Source organism: Rissa tridactyla, chromosome 9, assembly GCF_028500815.1.
Source record: "Rissa tridactyla isolate bRisTri1 chromosome 9, bRisTri1.patW.cur.20221130, whole genome shotgun sequence".
Taxonomy (NCBI): Eukaryota; Metazoa; Chordata; class Aves; order Charadriiformes; family Laridae; genus Rissa; species Rissa tridactyla.
In genome coordinates this window covers 40,162,879-40,182,807 of record NC_071474.1, presented here as the reverse complement: position 1 = coordinate 40,182,807, position 19,929 = coordinate 40,162,879, and the positions used below count along the sequence as shown (strand labels likewise).

The window sequence follows — 19,929 nt, the reverse complement described above, 5'->3', positions numbered from 1 at the left end:
AACTGTTTGGCTGAAATCATCCCAAGTGCTGAGCAAAGGCCTAGTGAAACCAGCAAGAGGTCAAGTACAAGTTAACGTCAGGCTAACTTTCTACATCAAGACAATCTGGATTCACACTGGGAAGCTTGCTAAAGGTCTTGAGGGCTAATCTTTTACACGTAGTTGTTGTTCTCCAGAATCCCTCTGAGGCATTCACGGTCTCACCAACGAGAACGAGATGGTCGGAATACATTGTGAGAATGCCTGGATGAGCTGTGGAGCTGCTTAGTGGTGGCGAGGATGTACTTTCCTTACTATACCCATCATATGGTGTTACATATTGCTCTGGTCCTTTTCAACACTTCTGCGTTCTGAACATCTTAAATACATGGTGGGCCTTATTTTGCTAGCCGTCTGACACAACTGGAGCAGAACTGTGAGAAGGCTGACCCCACCAAGCTGTCTCTAGTGTTCAGATGAGATCTGCTTGTTGGCTGAAGAATAGATGAACTTACTCTAGACCTCAGGCGATTCTAGGAAGCAGAAGGCAGCATTTCTCTTGTAACTGTGGATGACTTTCCTGAATTTAAAGTGTATTTATGTAATCTGTTGGTTTTGTTGGAGGACTCCTTGGTGACTACGGATTTTTTCACAGCAGCCTCCCTGTTCTATCATCTCTAGCTGAAGAGGAGATGTCATTCCACCTTGGCAGGTAATGACGTGGCCTCAGCTGTTTGTATCTCTGCCGTTTCCTGGACAGCACCAACATGATATACGTGGGCCAGAAGCCTTCAGTGTTTAGGACAGGACTTGGCGGTCAATCTTTGTGGTTACTGCAAGTATTGGAAGCTGTCTGCTTGCTATGGGACCTTGAACCAAATTTCATGCCTAAGTCCTTATATTCAAGATCTTGCCTGGCCTGGGTCCCTTCTGTGGGATGCAGGATATGGCTGACAGTTGCTTAAAAATGTAGCATGTGTTTGCCAAATAAATCCTGCCTGTAGCAATCATGGTGAGGACCAGGCCAGAACTTTCTGAAGGGAAGGTAGAAGACTATGCATTGAGCTCTCCTACCATCGTTGTAAACCTTGCTGCCTTCTGTGAAAGAGCCGGGTATCCTAAAATTTCTTTTAGTTTGGGTTTTCTGCTCATGCCTCCTTTAGCATAAATACATGGTGATCCGTAATATCAAAACAAACAAACAAACCAACCCCTAAAATTTGCCAAACCCACACTTTTTAGGAGTGTGTCCCTTCTGCACCCTCCTTTGCCTTGGCTCTGGTACTCGCCTGACTCCTTGGTACGCTGCCTCAGCCCGCTAATCCAGCAGAAAACTAACCCAGCAAAAAAAAGGAGGTTGAATTTTGGGCTTTGTTTGTTTATTTTTCATTAGGTTAGCGAGCTGCCTTGGCTCCCAGAGGGGTGAGGTGAAGGCCAGAGCTGGGGTGTGGAGGAAGTGGGATTGCATGGCCTGGAAGAGGTTGCGGCAAAAGGTTAGATTTGCTCAGCCAACTTTCTAGACTGTTTTCTTGGTGCGCGGCAGGAAAGCGCTGGGATGCGGGGGCCAGGTGCTATGTGCAGGGCAGAGGGCACTGCAGGATAATTTCTTTCAGCAGTGGCAGTTCTGGTAGAAGCTTTCCCTATGGGGGTTATGGTCACCCATTCGCTACTTAGCCCTCTGCTGCTTTCAAAACCATGCTGCAAGTGCTAGGACAAAACCTTCGACCCAGCTGTCTCAGCTACCAAAATATCTCCTTTGCTCCTTGACCAGCTGTCAAAACTTTTCTGGCCTTCCTAGAACAAGCGTCTTAGGGAATGTTTCCCTTGGCCTATGAGAAATGAGAGGGATGCTCTGGAGATGACGAGCAGAACTGCGCATTCGATGCCAGGTGCCTGTCCGAAGCAAACTCCTAAGGAAGCCTGTCCACGGGGGCTGCCACCCCTCATCTTTGTAATGCTCCCAGCTTGGCGTGCTCTGTCGGATGAGAATGTGGTTCAAGGAAGAAAGTGCTTCAGATCAAAAAAATCATGCAACTCCAGAGCCAAGAAAAAAAGCCTTAATTATTCAACTAGTTTGAAACACTTTAAAGTATCCCTAAAAATAGGTGAGAGGGATGTTTGTCAGCTACAAAGAGATTTTCCTGCAGTAGTATTGCTTGTCTTATTTTATGATGATGCTACAGAATACGGTCCCTCAGGTAGGCTCATTAATGTTTGTGAATGAACCCCTTGTTTTATGCTTTTGGTTTTAGAAGGTAGAAATAGGGCAAGAAGCTAGTAAGACTGGTTTTACCATATATGCTTTGGAAAGCCTAAGGACACAGGTGTAAGGTCTGTATAAGCCTCAGCGGTTCTGCGTATGGATGACAATTGGATTTGGGCGCTCGCTAGACCAGCTGAGAAGGTGTACCCATAGGGAGAAATCTAGGCAGGACCTTGGCTAAAATCCTGGGTGAAATTCTGCACGCTTCCCAGTGGATCTGTCAGCAGGAGGCTGGCACTCCTCTATGTCTCATCAGTTGTTTTGTTTTGATCCCTTCCGGCAAAGGCAACCTGTGACCATATGTTGTTATAGCCATAAGCGCTTCCACAGGGCAGTATCGGGTAAACCCCACTGCCTGTCAGCGCCTCAGCCCAGGGTGGAGGCTTCTTTTCACTATCTATTCCTTAAAGAGGGCAACTGTTTCTTCTGGCTATCATAAAAGAAGGGTGGCAGTTACGCCCAGCCCATAACAGTATATGGTGGTTTCTGAGTCTTACCGCTCCAGCCTTAAAATAACAGCTTTTTTTTTCCTGAGCCAACCAACAATTGTGGTCAGCCACTAATACCAGTTTAACCATTTTGCAGCTGCCCTATAGGAAACAGCTCTTCCAAGAGAGCCAAAGGAACTCTTGTCCCCTCGGCCCCAGAGCCACACTGGGTTGGTTTCAGTCAGAAGGGCATCTTTACACATTTCCTTGTATACAAGGAAAATAATAACAACGTCTATAATAACAAACAAATCCTAGAAAGTCAATACCAAACAAATTGAGGAAGCAGGTTAGAAATAGTAATTCAAGTTAATTGGTTTGGTGTTTTATTTGACAAACAAGTGGGTAAAACTCTCTGATTCCCACCCCAACAAACACGCAGTTTCTCGCTCTGTAGTTCCTTTTCCATCCATCGCGTGTTGGGACTGTCAGCAGAGTTTATTTTGGGCTCAGTTCCCTCCCTGTTATGCACAGTAGTAAGCGGCTCTGCAAACAGTGCCATTGAAATTGGAATCGGGCCCTGACGGCTTTAGGGCAGAAATTAGCAATAAAGGGCTATTGTAGGCCCCGGGTTCCCACCCTCTCCCCCGGGATGCTGCCGTCGCTGTCCCTTGTCCCTTCCCATGGCTCCGCGTCTCCCCGGGGATGCGGCTACCCCTCGTCCCCCTGCTCTCCCAGGGGATCTCATCTTCAACAGGGCACCCAGGCGCGCGGAGCCCGAACTCCGCGTTGCCCATCACTGCGGGACAGCGCAGAGGAGGCCGGGTGGGGTGGCGGTGGGGTGACTGAGCACCGCACGGCCCCGATCCGTTCCGAGGTGAACGGGGGCAACCGGCTCCCCCCGGGCAGCCGCCACCACGTGGCGAGGACAGTTTCCCGGCCCGTGGCCGGGGCTCCGCGGGGCGCGCAGCGGGGCGGAGGGGAGGTGGAAAGGGGGCGAAAGTTGGCGCGCGCCGCCGCGCTCCCCTTTCCCCGGCGGGCGCTCGTTTTGAATGAATGACCTCACCCGCACCGGCCAACCGCCGGGAGGCCGCGCTTAATATTCATGAGGCGGCGGGCCAATGAGCGGGCGAGGAGGTTGTTTTAAACGGCGGAGCCCCGCAGCCAATCAGGCCGCTCTCGTAGGCAGCCAACGCGAGGCTGAGCCGCGCCGCGCCGAGCCCCGCGCCGTGCCCTGCGCTCCCGCTCCCCTCCACACTCCCGCGAACAATACAGGTACGTGCAGCCCCGCCGCAACTTTTCGGGGGGCGGCTGCCCCCTGCCCGGCCTGCCGCCGCCCCGCCCTGCCCCCCCCCCCTCCCCCGCCTTCGCCCCTCCGCTCTGCCTGCCCCCCCGGCTTTTTTTTTTTTATTTATTATCGTTTTTATTTTTTTTTGTGTTGTTTTCCGTTCCTTCCTTCGAGTTTTGTGCGGTTTTTTTTTTTAATTCAAAAAATCGGGAAAATCACCCAAAACTTTTTTTTTTTCCCTCCCCCCCCGCTCTCAAAGGGGATCGGTGGTGCCGGGGCAGATGCTGCGCGCAGCTGGAGGGGTGCAGTGTTTGCCCCCCGTCCTCCTCCCCTGCCCCACCAGGACCCCCCCCCTCCCCGGGCGCGGAGGGGCTACCTGTCCCCGGTGCAACCCGGTTTCTCCGCGCCGGGCTCCCGTACCGCCGAGAGTAATATGGCTGGTGCAGCAACTACACCGGGACTAACTCCTCTTCTCCCCCGCATGGGCAGGGATTTTTCTCTGCCGCCTCCTAATGTCGCACGGCAAAACGCGCGGCGCCCTCGGCTTTTATTTGCCCCCTTCCCCCCCCCGGGTGGGCTCGGTGGGGCTGGCGGCGGTGGGAAAGTTGTTGGCCGTACGCAGTGCCGTGCCCGCTGTTTATTCTGCATTAATATGGCTGTCGCTTTAGCATCTGACAGGGATAAACCCTGCGCGCTGCGCCCGTCGGTCCCGGCGAAGCAGTTGTGTTTTTTTTCTCGCCGCTTCCAAACTCCCCCGATCCCTTCGCCTCTGCCTCCGCCGCTCTTCCCCTGCCCGGGAAGGTGTCTCCGGCGGGGCTGCGCCCGCGGCGGGGCCCCGCATCGCCTCTTCCCCGCGCCGCGCCGCCCGTGCTGTGGGCATTAATATGGCTGGCGCTGGAGAGCCCCGGCGAAGGGAAGAAAGACGTGTAAGCGGCAGAGGGATGGGGAGGGGGTTCGCGGCGGGGGAAATCTCCTTCCCGGCGCCCCGCGGGGGGCTCAAACCTTTCGCTTTCGCCCCGGCTCCTCTTTCCCCACCGCCCCGCGCCCTCGGCCGGGCTCTGGGGGGCCGCCCCGGGGCTCTCCGCACTCTTTTTTTTCTGGCGGCGCGGAGGAGCGTAGCGGCGGCGATAATGGCTGCACGGGAGCCTTTGTTAGAGAGCGCTGCGCTAGGCGGGGGGGGGGGGGGGGGGAAGAGCGCCTCCCGCCCGCGCCCCGGACCCGCCGCCCCCGCCGCCCGGCGGGGGGCCGAGCGGGGAGCCCCTTCTCGGCGGGGGCGGCGTTTTGGCGGGGCCGGGGGCGGCGGGCGCGGGGGGCCGAGGGCGGCGGAGCGGGGGGGGAGCGCGGCTTTGTTCGGGCGGCGCGGCGGCGGCGCCGGGAGAAGCCATCTTAGCGAGCGGGGCCGGCCTTGGGCGCGGAGCGGCGGCCGCCGCCGCCGTCGCTCCCCGCTGCCGCTCGCACCGGCCGCCCCGGGGCCGGGCCGGCGCCCCCGGTCGCCGCCCGGCCCCCCGGCTCCCCTCGCCCGCCGCCCCGCCGCATTTCAGGGGCACTTTCTTTCATCAGGAGGCATTTCACAAAATGGAAGATGAATTATTGGCGTCTGGCGGAGCCGCCGCTGCCCCCTCCGCCCGCCGGCCCCGGCCCCGCCGCAGGTGCCCGCGCCCCGCGACGCGGAGCCCGGCGGCCGCGGTGACCTTGGCGGGGAGCTGGGGGGGGGAGAAGATGGCGGGAGCGGAGCGGAGGGCAGGCCGGCCGCCGCGGGCCGCTCGCCCCCAACTTCGGGAGCAGGAGGCGGCCCCGGCCCCGCTCCGGCCTGTCCGCCGGGTCCCGTCCTCCCCAGCCCCGTTCAGGCGGGTTCCGTGTCCCGGCGGGAGCGGGGACCCCGCCGGGCACCGGCGGGAGAGGGCGGCTTAAAACTGCGCTCGGGGGGCTGATGGGCGCAATTAAATATTAACGTTGCACCAATAAAAAAAAAAAAAAATTTCAAACGCTTGAGAAGCTGTAAGTAGGAAATATTGCTGCGGGATTTTTTTATTATTTTATTTATTTTTTTTCTTTGAGGGGAAAGAAAATAACAGGGAAAGGAGCGGGGGGAAAGAAATACATCCCAAAAGTTAGCATCGTCCTCTCAGTGACTTGCTAATCACATCTCCGCACTGACCACTACGCCTCCGAACATGTGTCACTTGGTGGAGCACGAGCAAGCGCTGCTCACCTCGCAGAGCTCCACGGGTCCCATTGTGTTTAAAAGTAGCCTTTCTTTGCACGCCTTCTGATATGTGAAAGGTTATTGCACTTTTACAGGGGGGAATAATCTGTCCTGCCTTTTTACCTGGGTGGCAGCTGCTAACGTGAGCGCTCCAGCCCCTAAAGGGATAAGTCATAGCCTGGCACTGCACATGCCACTCAAGCCCCGGTGCGGTAGCCAACTAAAACAAATATTTTATATTAGTTCGTAAATAACTCTTAATGGGCTGGAGTGTGTGTATTTAATAGCCTGTCTCCAGTCTTTGGACATGATGTAAATAGGTATCAATGTAAAACTTAAATCCAGGGGCCGGTTTCACTTGGCTCAAGTCTACAACGCAAGTGTCAAGGAAGAATAATTTAAGTCTCTGTATTGGGGGTGGTAAGAAGCGTTGGGGGGGAAGAAAGGAATGTGTTACTGATGGGACAACGCTTCGGAGGACAGTGGTATGCGTGTATATATATATAAAAACATATGCACACCATATACATATACACACATACGTATACACATTCTCACATATTTACTTGTTATTTTTTTACCCCCCCCTTTTTCCCCTCTTCCCTACAGAGTCAAGATGGCTAAAGGTGATCCGAAGAAGCCCAAGGGCAAGATGTCTGCCTATGCCTTCTTTGTGCAGACGTGCCGTGAGGAACATAAGAAAAAGAACCCAGAGGTTCCAGTCAACTTTGCAGAGTTTTCCAAGAAGTGCTCGGAGAGGTGGAAGGTACCTGAATTTGTGACTTCCTGATGGGATGACTTGTGGTATCGGCTAGGATGATGTGCATGTGTCTGAACACGAAGGGAGCCGGTGCTGTTTTGGTCTGTGTGCCGTTCTTGGCTGGGTGTCTCGGCCATTGATCGGGTGCTGCTGATTCCTGTAATGGTTGTGAAGGCGTCAGCCCAGTGTTTCTGCCCGTTCCGGTGCTTCCCCTGCAGCCTGGCCTTTTCTCCTGTTCCCAAGCAGCGTCCTTTGGCAGCCACCTCCCTCCAGGCCTGTGTCCTCAAGGAGGACCCTGGCTGTACTTGTTCCATTCCCCTTGCTCCCGTCCGGCTGGGTATGCCAGTGGTGGCTGCAGTCGCCGGTACAGGACCTTCGTCCCCAAGGTGTCCAGTTAGAAAACAAACAAATTCTGAAACTCCCCTATCGAGTCTCTATGTGTTGGCTTGTTTACTTAAAGTTTGCCAGCTATTGAGCAGTTGGGTAATCCCAGGTTTGGTGTCTTGTTTTTTGGTGTTTTTTTGGTGTTTTTTTTTTTTTTTTTTAGACCATGTCAAGCAAGGAGAAGGCTAAATTTGATGAAATGGCAAAGGCTGATAAGGTACGATATGATAGAGAAATGAAGGACTATGGACCAGCTAAGGGTGGCAAGAAGAAGAAGGACCCCAATGCCCCAAAACGACCACCGTAAGTAACTTTATAGCATTAAATGCACAGGTATTTTTGGGTTTTTTTTCATGTCCTGTAACACAGCTGATGGGTTTTCATAAAGGAAGTAGATGGGGCATCCTGTTGGTATAGCAGTATTGGTGGTATTAATAGCGTACCGATACTGGCTTGTAAATCTTAATGGGCAGCTTCTAATCTTGAGCATGTAGAGCACTAACAGGAATGGTCAGTGCTTGGTACCCTTAATCTCATGGTGACGGAAGACATGGAAATGACCGGGTCACAGTGAGACTTGTGCATCTAAGATGAAATTGGATGGGGAGAGATAGACAACACTTGATTAAAACCAGCATTGGGTGAAGGCTGCAAGTCTGGGTCTCAGTAAAATCAAAGCATGTTTGGTTTTGTGGGTAAGACGGTGTTTCTACCCAGCCTGTGGGTGCGGGTGTTGTGAGTGAGGGACGGAGGAAGGGGGCGCTCCCTGGGTGCGGTGCTGACTGTCCTCTGGTGCTTCTCCCCAAGGTCTGGCTTCTTCCTCTTCTGTTCAGAGTTCCGCCCCAAGATCAAGTCCACAAACCCTGGCATATCCATCGGGGATGTAGCAAAGAAACTGGGCGAAATGTGGAACAACCTCAGTGATGGTGAAAAGCAGCCTTATAACAATAAGGCAGCTAAGCTGAAGGAGAAGTACGAGAAGGTAAGGCTAGTTTTCACTTGTGCCTCTTCTCTACCGGCTCTCGTGTTGATGTGTGGCTGTACCGTAGACCCAGCCAAAGCGTCCCCAGCGTAGCGAGCATCTCCGGCTGTCAGACTTGTTCTCATCGCGCTGTGTGCAGGGTAGCCCAGCGCCGCGTACGTTGGGCTGGAGCAGGCTAGCGAGCCGCAGGCGGGCTCCGGCGAGGAGGGAGAGGTTTCCCCCGTGATGCGCAGCCGCGGCTGCTCGTGTTGCTCCAGCAAAGGGTTTGCCGTGCCGTTAAAGGAGCTGTGTCCCGTTAGCAGGAAACCTTTAAGAGAGGCTGGGTTCTCTTCTCCTCCTCAAAGAAGTAACGATGAACGCAGGGTTCGAGGCCTCCGTCATCAGGAGGCAGCGGAGTATGCTTAGGTGTCTGCATACCTGTGTACGATAGTGCTGGGTGTCCCCTTCTGGGGGTGCGGCTGTGGAAGGCCAGTCCCTTGTAGGTTAACGCCCGCCACTGTACAAATGCTGTGTGTGCTTGCTGCTTAGAGCAAATTAAGACATCCCCTTGACTTTGCAGGATGTTGCAGACTACAAGTCTAAAGGAAAGTTTGATGGCGCAAAGGGAGCAGCGACCAAAGCTGCTCGGAAAAAGGTAGAGGAAGAAGACGAAGAGGAGGAGGAGGATGAAGAAGAGGAGGATGAAGATGATGATGATGAATAAAACTGTACAATACTTGTCTCCATGTGAATACCATAGAGTAGGGGAAACACCATAAATGAAGCACCTCTTATTTGAGATGGTGTCTCTTGCCCTTATTAGGCTTAATTAAAAAAAAAAAAAATTTGGATTCCGATCGCGTTGTAGTTTCTAAAAGTGCTCTAGAAATTGTAACTGGTTTACATGAAGTGGCCATGGGTGTAGTGAGCACCCTGAAACTGTATCAAAGTTGTACATATTTCCAAACATTTTTAAAATGAAAAGGCGCTCTAGTGTTCTCCTAACTCTGTGCACTTTGCTGTTGGTGTAACAAAGCATTTAAAAATGTTTCAAGCATTTTTTTAATTTGTAAGGTGGTGTTACTATATGGTTATTGGCTAGAAAATCCTGGGTTATAAACTGTACATATCTATAGTTTGTAAAAACTAGACAGATTCTTGTGGTACATGCTTAGAGTTATGATGCCTTAGAGGAGCAGTGATTACTTGGAAAGGCTGTACGTTCCCCGGGGTGCCATGGCCCAAAGCATGCACTGTGAGGGTAGATCTATTTACACTACAGTGGGCGTCCATTTAGCTTAAAGTTGTCTTTCTGTATATAGTGAAATAGCATTCTGCTGCCATTCTTAGTTGTGGAAGGGGGTTCAGCTGGCATGAGAAGTGTATGGATTTTTTTAGTTAAGTGCGGTAGTTTTTAAACTGAAACTGTAGACATCTCTTCATCGTCAACCAAGTGAAGAGCCAGTGCAGCAACTGAAGTTCAAAAACACTCTGTACTTAAACGAATTTGCAACGTTCTGTTTTTTTTGTATGTTTAGAATGCTGAAATGTTTTTGAAGCAAAATAAACAGTATTACATTTTTAAAACTGTTCTTGACAACACTCTAAATTTCTGGTTTAAAAGGATCTTAACAACAGCAAGAGGTTCATTTTGAAGTCTGTGGCATCCCTCAGGGCTGGTGACTTAGGAAACATTCTGACTCAAGGATTTAAAAAAAAAAAATTAAAAAATAATAAAAAAAAATAATAATGGTGGCCAGCCAAAACTGGCTGAATTGAAAGAGATGGCTGCTCCAGCTAATATGCAATCGTAACTGTTTATGGCTGAGTGGCATAAGATGCTATGCAAGTTTGAACTTTATTACTTGAACTTGGGAGCCTAAATGAACATTCATGACGTAATTGTTTGTTTGTGTGTGTATATAGCAGCATTCAGAGATGCAGAGAAAGGTAGGTGGCTAGGAATGAGGCTGACACCATGAAATAAGTATAAAAGCATAGTTTGGATTTTTTTTTTCCAGTTGTGTTGGGTAAATTTATAGCCCAAATGCATTGCTGTACATATTAAAATGTGCCTTTTTTGTCCTGTGTTACGCTGTTTCAGACTTGTGGTTTTTTCTAGCATTTTAATTCGTGGCAGGAGCCAGGCGCCTAGTCTTAACTCCCCGCTGAAGTAGGAGCAGGTACTTAGTCTGTGTCCTTTCTCTAGTGACGCAAGTTTTAACACGCGTCGGGTGCTGTGAGGTGGGTTGGGGGAGCAACGCAGGTCTCTTGTCCCCTTCGGTGACCAGCTGGCTGTGCCGCAGTCACTTGCTGTCTTTCCGGTTCCAAGCTGGGGATGTCTTGCAGCCCTTGGAAGGGAGAGGTAATGCCTGGTCTGTAGCCGGTGACTCAAACCTCATTTTTCCTTAGCACGGAAACTGCACGAACTGGGAAAACTGTAGCACCCCCTCGCTACCCTGGAATTCCTTCCTTGTGCTGGTTGTAGCTAGTGGGTGTTTGCTTGGCAGCAAGGAGGAGATGGGGGTGTGAGGATACTGGCGTTAATAGCAGGTCAAAGACACGGCTGCCGGGTGCAGCTGATGAGGAGAACGGGGTAACTCAGTAGTGTAAACTGCGGGTACAGGCTGCTGCCACCCCTTCCTTTGGGCCAGGCTTACAGGCAGTAACTGCTACTTCTAACGCGGATAAAACTGCTTCGTTGGCTAATTGGGTAGCACATCTGGCTTCCTGTGACTGCTCAACAACCGTAGCATCTTGGCAAAATGGTCTGATCTAGTGTTGAGATGGACTAGGACCTGAAAACAAAACCAAGCAGAACTCAGTGGCGGATGAAGCACTCTAATAACACTTACCAAACGAAGCAACATGTGGCAATTTTTTTTATAAGGCGAAGTTACAGTTGGATCACTTAGAAATATTTCTATAACTGCTTAATTAGGGCAATTCTTCAATGTGTCTTCAATGCACACAAAAAAAAAAAGTGTGAAATTGGCCCCCGTTTTATGGGAAGTTGCGTTTTTAAAAGCCTCAATAAAGCTGCATCTGGAAAAGAAATAGGTACCTTTGTATTCGCTACCCTTTCTGCGCGTCTTCTGGTGCGAGGGAGATGACGAGTGGAGATTCCAGCACGTGGAAATTTGATGGGGAAGTGGTGGAACAGAAGAGAAAAGCGATGGCATCATTTCAGGAGCTGTAATACTGTTTCTATTGTCTAGTTGGCAAAATCTCCCCTTAGCCACATATGGGAATTAGTGTAGATCACTGCTGTGCAAATCGAGCTTGGCTTTGAATTAACTGCTAGTGAGCTGAGCCCCTATCGATAGTGTTAGCAAATAAGAACTAGAGCTGACACCTCTTTGTCTTCATTCTATTGGAAATCTATCGAGTTGCAGGGCTTGATTAAGGTCTTGGACCTTACAGTGTGCTACCTATTCCTGCTCCGCAAATTCCTAAAATATGGCATGTCTCGGGGATGCCGTTCAATACAACGCTAGTGCAGGACTCCAGGGACTCAAATTTGGATATTGCAGATGTAGTGACGATGTTTCTTCCCCCAATGCTCTGCCATTCATAAATACCATCGTGTGAATGTATATAAATAACACATGATTTCCTCCCCCTCCTCCCCCCTCCACTGTTGTTTGCATTCTGAGATGTCGTGTCAAATATTGGGAACTGCTTAATTTCACCCAGCTCCATGTTTTTTGATAGAACACCCTCCAAATGCTCTTTCTCTCTGCTTTGAAATGCTTGTGGTGTTTCAGAGCAGACATTTCTGCTTTGGGCTGCGGTACAGCTAAAACTTCTAGTTTGACTTTAGTCCCAAGCCAAGCAGAGTAAATATGTCTCTTATTAACTCCGTTATGTGTAGGGAAGGGTAACGATAAAACAGATTGAGGGAAAGGGAGGGATGAAGAAAGACTCTTCCTTGTGTGAATCGGACAGAGCTGTCTGCGGGACCGCTTGTGTCCCCAAAATGTGGTTTGTTGCCTCTCCCACCCCGTGCCTGCTGAGGTGGGATGTGAGGATGAGGGAGCTCAGTGAAGAAGAAGGGACGGTGCAGTGCCGCAGCTGTTAAAGCCTTCTCGCTGCTCGACTGGATGGGGTGGTCTCTCCGGGTGCCCAAAACAGTGGCAGAGGTGTGAGAGCTTTTCCTCGAGGGAGAACATCTGGCGGTGCGGACGCGGGGCAGGGATGGGCAGAGGCAGGCAGGGTGCTGCCCCCACTTCCCACGGTTGGTACTGTCTGATTTGCGCTCAGGACTGTACGTAGTCTCGAGAACATGCTCGCTACCAAAATGCCCCACGTCCCTCGGAAATCAAACCCGCTGGGAGAGTGACGGGATGAACGGGGCTGCCCAGCTGCTCTGCACAGGCCCGATCCCGCCACTGCCAAAAGCGAGCCCGGCAGTCTATTAGCACGACCCGGGAGGCAGAGGAGCGATGCTCTCCCGCTGCTCTGTAGCCTATATGTTTCTAAATTCAGTTGAAACGCAGTAAATACTTGGTGTGAGCCCTTAGACTAGAGGGGGGGGCTCCGGGGGAGGGACTGCATGGGGAAAGCCCCACCGCTGGTGTGGGGTTTGATCCCCCCAAGCAGCCACGACGAAAACCACACTGCCAGCTGGTTTCCTACCGCTCATGTCGGTATCCTAATGCATCTGTGGGGAAGCAGTGCATTAATTTTTCCGTAATAAAATTAATTAAAAATCCTAGTCCAAATGCATATTGAATCAATTAGCAGTGAACGGCTGCAGCTCTAACGGAGGTCCATAGGAAGGTGAGAGTCTGCTTTGGGGATCGTACTGGGGATACAGGCAGAGTCGAAACACCTCTCTTATCTGCTGCCTTTGAACGGCTGATTTTTATATAGTTTTATTCACTCCTAATAAGACCTGCAGGAGCAGCAGCGAGGTGCGAGGGCTTCTCTTGGCCCTGGCTCAGGCGGTGGCATGTGAACGGCTTTTCGCTTCCAGCCTCCAGCACAATTCTGGCAGCCACCCCGAGTTTGTGTTTTCCCTCTGCTCGCTCAGGCTGTTGTTCCACGGGCAGGGAAACGTCCCCCAAGTAAGCTCTTTTCTGACGAGGGCTTCGGGAAGCAGGGCTTGGACCAGGAGAAGGGGCTGGGGTGGGACGTCCCCGCTGGCTTTGCTGGGGCCAGAGCAGAGCTGCGCTGATGGCCACGCTGCCGGTCGCTTTCTGACAAGCCCCACTCTCCCCTCTATGAGTGTGAGCCCGAGCTCGCTCTCCTCTAAGAGATAATGGGAGGAACTGTGACAAATGACATATTTATTTCTTTCCGCCAGCTTTTAATGCAATAAACTGAATTGCAAATTGCAGCTGTGCCGCACAACAAAGTGTGCTGGAGACCCCGTTACCCATCAGTTGCTCTCTAAACATATTTCAGCTTGCAGGGGAGAAGGGACCAATAACCAGTGTGTCCAGCGGGGGTTTCATGCTCTACGAAGTGTCTTCATCCCTTCTCGGCAGGCTGGGAGCACGCTGTGTGCCGGCCTCCGCTTGGCCAGCATTTGGCAACCTGTGTTCAAAGCGCTCCGCAAACGTCTCATCCTTCTGATAAGTCTGAGATGTACGTGCTAAAGCGGGATGTGGATAAGGGGTGGTTCCTTGCCTGTGCTAACGACCTTGATTGGAGTTCTCTGCTGCTAAGAGCTTTTCCCCGAGTGCCCTCCTGCACCTGCATCCCTAAATTAGGCAGGAGGAAGCAGCCACAGCCCTGCTAGAGCTGACGGCTACACCTCCTGGGTGGTGGGTACCTCCTTCTCTTGTTTCTGGACATGGCAGGGCCTCACAGAAACGCCTGTGAAGTAGCTAACCCAGGGTTAGTCGTTCTGTTAAGGCAGGGCAGAGAGAACAAGTGACCTCTGCGGGAGTGGGGAGCCGGGGCACTGCGTGGGGCAGCAATCCTGGTGCTGGGGGGGCTGGGGTGCATGAAAGCAAATTCTTGTCTTGTGGATGTTGAGAGGCGGAACCGCACTGACTGTGGTAAGGGGATGCCTGTCCTGTAACTGTGTCCTCCGACATGGGTGGCTTCATGTCCCTGACTGAATCCAGCAGCCAGGAAAATCACGGCTGGGAGCCGAGCCTTGCAGTGGGACCGTGTGTTTTGATGGTGGTTGCTGTGGTGACTTTTCAGCCCCTGAAGTGCAGAGTGCCGTGGCTCCGTCCCCGTACCTGGTACAGGTACACCACCTCACCTTGCTCCTGGCTGGGCTCTCCCCACCGAGACGCCCGAGGATCAGGAGCAGCCCCTCTCTGCGGGTGTCGCAGCCTGGGCAGGCTGCTGTAGCCGAGCTGTGTAAGGAGAGAGCCAGGTAGGATGCTACAAGTGATAAAGCTGCTTTTTCTTCCCAGCCCCTCCCCTTGTAAAGCTCCCCCAGGTATTTCAAGTCAGAAAAAAAAAATAAGAAGCTCTTTTTTAAAATATTAATCAAGCATGGCCTGGTGGCTTTGTTGTTGTAAGAGCTTATTCCTTGTAAGTGTTTTTAACTGCTTCTTCGTGAAGCTTAAGATTTGCTTTACGTTAGTTTAGAAAATTAATACGTGTAGAAGGGTGAAGTGGTTTGGGGATTGCTTGAGACAAATGTCTCTTGCCTGCCGCTAATTACTGCGTCATTGCACTTTTGCTGTGTGTTACCTGGGGTGTAGCAGCAATAATTCATGGTCTTACAAAAGAGGCTCGAGAAAGGTGGGAGCAGCGGCAATTTGGTCTCCAGTTTTCTTAAAGAATTCATTGGTGAGGTTTTGCTCTCTTAAGCTTTAGAGCTCAGGCTGGGCACCTTCCCGGGGCTTGGCTTCTGCAGTTGTTCAAGGTGTTGCTACCTGCAGCTCCTGGCGGAGGTCGCTCCCTGGTAGCGGGGGGAGCAAAAGGAAGCACTTGCTGGGTCAGCCATTGCTTTATTTCATTGCTTTGTATAGTAATGTAAGTTTTGCAAGCTACTAGGAGAGTTTTCAGACCAAGCTCAAAGACCAAGGTGTCAGTAAAAGTCTTAAAGGGAACCCTTGTTTCCAAGGGCTTCTCTGGAAGTGGAATAAAATCTGAGCAAATAGCATTAAACTGTCTAATTAAAGATGTCTCACTCCTCACTGTCACTAATGTTTCATTCTTTGGGGATTCCCCACTAGAGAGAGTTGTCTAGCAAAAAAATCAGCTAGACCAGACCTGGTATTTTGAATCTTGAGGGCGACTTTCAAAAGCCCTTCAATGGTTTTGGCCGTGGGAACACTTGGCCTTGTTTGTTTTCTCCTGTTCCCTTCTTAGTGCTTTGCCTGGGGAGAAAGCGAAGGTGTCTCCCTTACAGACTCTACCCTTTGCCATTTCCATGGCGATTTCCATTTCCACATGCCGTTACTCACCTGTGGGGAGCACCAAGAAGTACTCCTGCAGACCCAGGGCAGATGACCCTTGACACTCGTCATTTACTGAAAGGCGATGTCTTAAAAACCCGACTCTCCAACAGCGGTCCAGGCTGATCATTCCATGTGTGACGTGGAAAGAAGCCCCCAAACACCTTTTCTCTTTGTTCCCCCCCAACCCCTCCAAATAAATGCCCCCACAACGCTTATTTCCAGGTGCCGTTTTGCAGATCTCGGCTTTTAAAGACCCATTTTAAAAACCCATCTGTTTCCTCCCCTCTTCCCATTCCCTGCTCTTGCTCTCCCTCTGCCCAGCGAAGCAGCCGCAGTCAGCAAATCCCACCCAATAGCTTCTTTGAGGTGATATAACTTACTCCCAAATTTTGAGAGCAGGCTGGCCTGTCTTCCTGCTACCCAAACGCTTTAGGCAAGATCTTCAGGTGGTGTGGGCTGTTGCTGCGTGCCAGCTCAGACCACCTGCAGGTGCTGTTCCCCTGAGATTTTGGCGCTCGTGGCAGCGTCGGGGCGAGGATGGAGGCTCCCACGATGGAGGAGCTGCTGCCAGCTGGGAGCGTGCTGGACCAGCCGGCGCACGTGGAGCTTGAGTGGTCACGATGGAGGTGGAAAATGGGAGTGGGAGGCGGCTGAGGGATGCGGGGTCTCTGGGTCTTGAGCAGACGGCATCCAGCCCGCAGGGTCTCTCTCCGTATCGGGGACCATATGGTGCCGTATTTCACAGCTGGCCCTGCAAGATGAGGTTCGGCAGCTCGTATAGATGAAAGGGAACAGGTGGTCTCGAAAATGTCTGTTGCTTGTGCTCAGGCCTCTCGTGGAGATGGTTGTGGCCAATGAAATGTGTTGGGCTGTACCAGGGCTGTGCTGGGTTTCTGTGGCGAGCTTGTTGGGCTCCGCTGGGAACTCCTTCTCATGGCAGGGGACAGAAGTAGGCTGCTGCGGGGCGAGATAAGGTGTTAAATCATGTATGGATGGGAAGCGCCTTCATATATACATTCTCATCCTGCTAAATATGAGATTCCTGGCCCTTCGGAGCCACCCTGGTAGGGTCTCTTCCCCATGTACCCCATCCCAGGCTGTGCTCGGGCACCGGGTCTCGCAGGAGGTGACAGGGCCGTGCTGGAGCACGCTGCGGAGCTGCCGGGTGACAGCCTCTCCCAAAGCGGAGCTGCAAACCTCTGGGAGCCGGAGCGGGATCACCTCCAGCCCCGCAGCGCAGGGGAAGCAAGAGCCGCCCTCTCGCCGCAGAGGTGGGTGCTCCGGCAGCCCCCGGGGAGGGTCTGGGGGGGGCAGCAACTCCAACAAGGGCTTGGGGTGCCCGTGGGGGGAGAGGGGATCCTGCGGGAGCAGCTGATGGTTTGCTAAAAGTCGTCTCCTAAATATGGACACGATTGTTTTTATTTATTTATTTGCTTGCTCTGGAATCTTTGCATTTTTCCCTTAATCCTGGAGGAAAATCAGCGGTGCCCTGCCCGCATGTGACATGGCTGCACACAAACTCCCTTTGTGACTTTTTTTTCTTTCACGGGGGAGAAAAGCATTCAGGAAAAAGCAGGGCCCTGACAACAGGAATCAAGTGTTTCTAAATATGGACATCCCTTTTTGGACTAAAAAGTCTTTTTTGTACCATGCATATTTCCCCTGTTAATCATTTCCTTTTGTTCCTTGCAAACTTTGGTCCTCCAATGTTATAGGAGGAATTATAGCCGTTCTGTTTGTAAACTTTCCTTTACGATACATGAACTGGCTTGTATGTGAGATGAATTTGCTGGGTTTTCTTTTTTAATGCGGTTAGAAAGGCCAGCGCTCTGGTTACTCACCCTTGGCTTTTCCTTTTTTTTACGAAAACGGTCATATTTGGCCTCAGCCCATCTCGAAATATTGGGGATTTTACAGGCCATTGAGCTTTGCCTGGTCCTATTCACTGCTTTTGTGTTACACTAATTGGCTTGATAAAGAGGGGCCTGGACTCTGTAAAGTGCTTCTCCTCCAAGGTGAAATGTGAGATGGAGGGGGGAAATATTCAGATGTTCACTAGCAGTTATGCTCGCTGGATAATCTGAATGCATCAGAAATCAGCTAGAGCTCAGACAAAGTAGGGGATTAGGAGTCTGAGATGGGCGAGCAGGGTGGACATCTGGAAGCCTGCTGTTTAGCTTGTCTGCTGGGGTGGGTTGCGTCTTCATTATATGGGTTATACGCGCCGAAAATGAACAGCGTGCCGGGATGGCGGTTGCTCTCTGCGGATATATTCTGAAATAACAATTTCTGTTGTTATTTACGGAGCACCCTGCCCTCCCCAGCAGGGCTCTGTGCGTTTAACACAAACCCCATCGCAAGCAGAGCGGGAGCAGCTCGCCCTCTGAAGCTGGAGGGATGCGCTGGGGTTTTACGGCGCTGTTTGCACACAACCACTGCTGCCTGCTGCTTTGAGGTTTTGGGGTTTTTTTTTTGCACATGGCTGGTGTTACGCAGAGGGCGGATGCTCGGGCTCTCCCTCGCAGGGTGCTCCCCGCTCTTTGGGCAGAGCCCGATAGAAAGGCAAACGCATGGGAGAGGAGGAGAGAAACGAAACTTGGGGCTTCCAAACCCTTCCCGTGCGCGCACCCTGGTTCTCCTCAGGCTGAGCCCATTGTTATGGGACAGGGCTGCTTCTGCCACCTCCAGCATCTGCCACGGGCGGTGCCATCCGTCTGGGGACAGCTTCACCTGCCCCATCCCCCTGTGGGCACAAGGACGTGGCTCGGAGTGCAAAGCCGTGGGTGGAGAGGGGACAGATGTGTGGGGTTTTCTTCATTTGATGATGAAATATGAGTTGAAAAAATGCCTTTGCCCTTTGGAAAACACCATATTGGAGAAGGAATCCCAAATATGTTGGGAAGAGAAACAGCCAGAGAGTGGTTTGTTTTGCTTTTGTTTTCCCCCCAAAAGCGATTTCTTTACCAGCCTCTTGGCGTGTGCTCCATTTCTCCTCCCCCGTCTCCAGCGCTTTGCTTTGCTCGTGTTTCCATGCCCTTCCTGGGCAACCTGCCTTGGCAGCTTCAATTTTGGCCACAGCTGTAAGGTGCCACAGTGCGGCCGTGCACAGCTGGAGCCTCGCAGGGCTCCTGCCAAATACCTACTGCTGCCCGACCGGCAGCACGCCTGACCCCAGGGCGGGGGAAACGTCACCTTGAGCAACCCGGCATCGAGATGTTTGGGGTAGGTGCCTTGGTCAGGAGGGCAGTGTAGTTCCCACCCTGCCCCATCTCTGGCAAAGCTGAAGTGGTTTGGGGGGAAAGTAAAGAGGGGACCTCCAGGCACAGATGCGTCCCCCTAACGCAGATACAAGAGCTTGGTGGCGCTTTGGGTCATGCTGGGGATGATAAAAGCGAGGGGATTTTTAATTAAAAAAAAAATGAAGAAATCAGTGCTGCAGGTGCCAGGGCAGTGGGGACCCAGGCAGAGCATTAATAAAGGGTGGTTGAAGGACACATGCCAGTCACTGCCGGACACGATGCCCCAGGGAATTAAAAGTGGGACTAAGGAGTGAGCCCAATGCAGCCGTGTGGCAGCATCCGCTGAAAGCGCTGACTCGGTGAAACGTGCCTGTGTTGTGTTAAAGACGTGCAAAATTCAGGGAGAGAAGGGAAGGACCGAGATTCCGTTATTTGTATGTTGCGTGGGATGTTCTTGTTTTACATGTTAGCTACGCACATGCTGACCCGGCCCCTGGGCCTCCGCGCAGTACCGATGGCCGGCAGCTCCTGTTGCACTACCTTATTTTATTGTCTATTTTTGGCAAAATGGCTCTTTCTTTTTTGGGGAGACCTGACAGGGGAGCAGAGCTGAGTCCCAGCAGGTACCAACAGCCTTTTAACGTTTTGGGTGCCTTCGTGTCCTACTGGGGTTGACACGTGGTGTCCTTACACTCTCTCTGCGTGAGCTCGGGGAGCTACTGCTGCGAGCGATTTGTGAGCGCCGGGCAGTGCGTGGACGCACAGGGGAACCGGCTCCTTCGCTGGGTGCCTGCGTGCCGCAGAGCCTGCATCTGGGTCTGTCTTAGCAGCAGTATTTGGCTCGAGAGGAACAGGCCTGGAGAAGTGGTACATCTCACCCATGGGGCCCCTGGATGCCAAACCTCTGGAAGAGACGGATACAAAATCCTGCTTTTCCCCCCAGGATGGGAGGAGGAGTGTGTTTCTCCTGAAAAGAAGGGCCAGAAAACCGTATGGGTGCTGTGGGGGGGACTTGCATGATTTTTACACAGACTAAGAGCGGTTAAGC

General features: G+C 52.0%; 1 protein-coding gene across 1 annotated transcript; it reads left to right on the top strand.

Moving 5' to 3' along the window:
- Positions 1–3,807: 3,807 nt before the first annotated feature.
- On the top strand, positions 3,808–10,362 carry HMGB3 (high mobility group box 3). The gene is made up of 5 exons (XM_054215340.1): positions 3,808–3,945; positions 6,774–6,930; positions 7,472–7,611; positions 8,116–8,290; positions 8,850–10,362. Exons 2-5 carry the CDS (start codon positions 6,781–6,783, stop codon positions 8,991–8,993), a joined length of 609 nt encoding a protein of 202 aa, XP_054071315.1. The 5' UTR covers positions 3,808–3,945; positions 6,774–6,780; the 3' UTR covers positions 8,994–10,362.
- Positions 10,363–19,929: the final 9,567 nt, after the last annotated feature.

What these genes read in the sequence shown, in the direction of transcription:
- HMGB3 (XM_054215340.1), top strand. Translation starts at nt 6,781, where the DNA reads ATGGCTAAAGGTGATCCGAAGAAGCCCAAGGGCAAGATGTCTGCCTAT. An exon ending in AGTGCTCGGAGAGGTGGAAG is followed by an intron (nt 6,931 to 7,471) that starts GTACCTGAATTT and finishes TTTTTTTTTTAG; the next exon opens with ACCATGTCAAGCAAGGAGAA. An exon ending in TGAAGGAGAAGTACGAGAAG is followed by an intron (nt 8,291 to 8,849) that starts GTAAGGCTAGTT and finishes TTGACTTTGCAG; the next exon opens with GATGTTGCAGACTACAAGTC.